This window comes from Glycine max, chromosome 10, assembly GCF_000004515.6.
Source record: "Glycine max cultivar Williams 82 chromosome 10, Glycine_max_v4.0, whole genome shotgun sequence".
Lineage (NCBI taxonomy): Eukaryota > Viridiplantae > Streptophyta > Magnoliopsida > Fabales > Fabaceae > Glycine > Glycine max.
This window is the reverse complement of record NC_038246.2, coordinates 46068686-46071379: the sequence shown is the minus strand read 5'-3', so window position 1 is coordinate 46071379 and position 2694 is coordinate 46068686. Positions and strand designations below refer to the sequence as shown.

The 2694-nt window shown below is 31.2% G+C and overlaps 1 protein-coding gene across 1 annotated transcript in view; it reads right to left on the bottom strand.

The window, feature by feature from the left end:
• The window catches only part of LOC100790712 (ABC transporter G family member 8), a 2382-nt gene extending 2024 nt beyond the window's left edge, over positions 1-358 (bottom strand). The window contains exon 1 of the mRNA XM_041005909.1: positions 1-358. Within this exon, the coding sequence (XP_040861843.1) occupies positions 1-309 (309 nt within the window). The 5' untranslated portion in view covers positions 310-358.
• Between the last annotated feature and the right edge of the window lie 2336 nt (positions 359-2694).

Here is a 2694-nt window from a genome sequence, read left to right as displayed (position 1 = left end):
TTTTCCGGCGCCGATGGGGCCCACCACGGCCAGGATTTGGGAGGGGAGGGCGGTGAGGGAGATGTCTTTGAGGATGTAGGTTGGTGGGGTGGTGGTGCATGGGGTGAAGAAGAGAGAAGTAAATGAGGGTTTGGTGGTGGATTTGGTGTAGGAGATTGAGGTGGCGCTTAGTTTGTAGGTTTTTAGGGGTGTTTGTGGTGGTGGTGGTGGTGGTGGTGGTGGGGAATCTGAGGGGTCTTCCATGGAGGGTTGGAGTGAGAGTGAAGAGCTATGGTGTTGGGATTGAAACAAGGATCGGTTCCATTCCATGTGTTGGAGTTTATAAACCTTGGTGCATGGATGATACAGAGTGAGACAAAAAGAGAGAAATAATTAAAAAGGTCTTTTGCTTTGGCCTTTGGTGTTTGGATTGTATTGTATTTTATTCTACATTAAAAAGTATAATACAAGGATGGCTTCAAGTCATGGTTCGTAAAAAAGATATTGATAGGTTGAATTTAAATGAGTATTTTAATTAAGGGTTGTGTTTATGAATATATGAATAAGGTTAATAATTAAGAGTATCTTTGGTTCAACGGCTTTAACTTCTATTGGATTTATCATATTTATAACAAATTTGTTTCATATCATACATATCCACTCTACCTTAAAATGAGATCGTAAGATTACATGAGATTATCCATTATTCATGATATTGTATTTAATATTAAAATATTTTTTTCTTATTAAGTAATATTGATTCCTTTTTCATAAATAAGATTTACGGCAACACAACTTACAATATGAGGTGTGTTCAAACGTGTTTTTGGACCTTCAAACATATTATACTTCATGTTTGATTTCCTCCAAAAGTCTTTTTTTTATCAACATTTCACTCCAAACTGAGTTTCATCCATAAACAATTTGGGGGTTTCTTTTAAAAACTCATTTTCTGTTACAAGTATTTATCCAGTATTAACATCGATCAAATAAAATTATTTTTAATTAGTTTTATCCAAACAAAATTTATTTTACCAACATACTTTTGAACAAAAGATATTTAAACATAATTACATTATAATAAACTCATTTTTTTTTATCAAACGTATATTTACAAACTTTAATTCAAACATATGCAATAAGTTATAGGGTCATAAGTTGTTTGTATATCAGTAAAAGGAATGTGATTGAAATATTTATGCACGTCATACTATAAATTTACATATTTATTAGTTTTGACTTTAAGTATGAAGTAAGTAGCCTAACAGTATCAGTTTAGTAGTGAAGAATTTAAATAATATGCATGACATTGTAGATTTTAATTTCATTGTTACCATTGTAGACACAAAAAAGATAAAGTAAGTAATTTGATTAATAAGAAATTAACATTGTACATGTACGTATGTTACTGATATATATCTGTAAAAAGAATGTGACCGTAACATAAATGCATGTAACACTAAGTGTCCCCTTGATAACAAATTTGTATTTGGATGAATTATAAAAAAAACCGTCATAATTTAATTGAGTTCTCAATTTTTCATGTTAAATTGGTGATTAAATCATTTGTCATAATTTTGAAATCTCTCTCTCTCTCTCTCTCTCTCTCTCTCTCTCTCTCTCTCTCTCTCTCTCTCTCTCTATATATATATATATATATATATATATATATATATATATATATATATATATATATATATATATAACGAGACTCTGCCTTCATTTATATTATCTTATCAAAAGTCGTTAGGAGGGAAACAATGCATCAACTTGGTTTGATTCCACAAATGGCACAGAAAAGTAAGCGCAAATTTGTCAGACGAATTTTAGGACTGACATTTATTATTTTGTTCTCCTATTTAAACAATCACATTTTACGGACTACAGCTTTTTTCTTGTTATCATTCACCTTTACAAAGCTAGAGTTAAATCTACTTAATTACAATAATTACTTTTCTGAACCACATATGTTTGGCTTAAGGAAAACCACACGGCAACACATACAACCTAACTAGATAGGAAGGCATCTTCGGCCTCAGAAATATCCATTCATAGTTTGAAAGAAAATATTTCCTGCTGAATAATCAAATCCAAAAATGCTGCAATACCTTGTGAAGACCAGTTGTGTATACTGTTGGACACATGATCTCTACCTTATTTATTAATATATTCTTGGCATGGATGGGAGACATGGCTGGATCCATTATATTATCAATATTGATTATTGAAATATTAAACAGCACTAACGTACAGTAAGTTCACAACCCATATGAGACTCGATTTATTTTAACATCTCTAAAATATAGTCCAGACTCCAGACCATACAGTTATGCTACCATGAAAAAAGGCCAATATTAGACAATTTTTTTATTATAACTGTTTCAGATTCATCCCAATAAAGGAAGTAGAAGATTAGACATTGTGACTTGAAAAACTTAAAAGCATATATCGTATACCAGTGCGTTATATAAGTGCTATATTTGTTTTATGTATCAAATATGAACTATTTGATTATCCCCTGCTTTTGTTTTCCCCAAAAGAGAAGGGAATGAAAAAGAACGTCATTTGATGTCACCTAAATATATCAAACAATTCTTGAAAAAATTTGAAGTCATTTGAATAAGACACTTGAACTAAAATATTCTTCAATTTTAGTTGCGGCAATATTTTGAGAGCTGGTGGAAAATTGATCAAGCATGGTTTATCCACTTATTC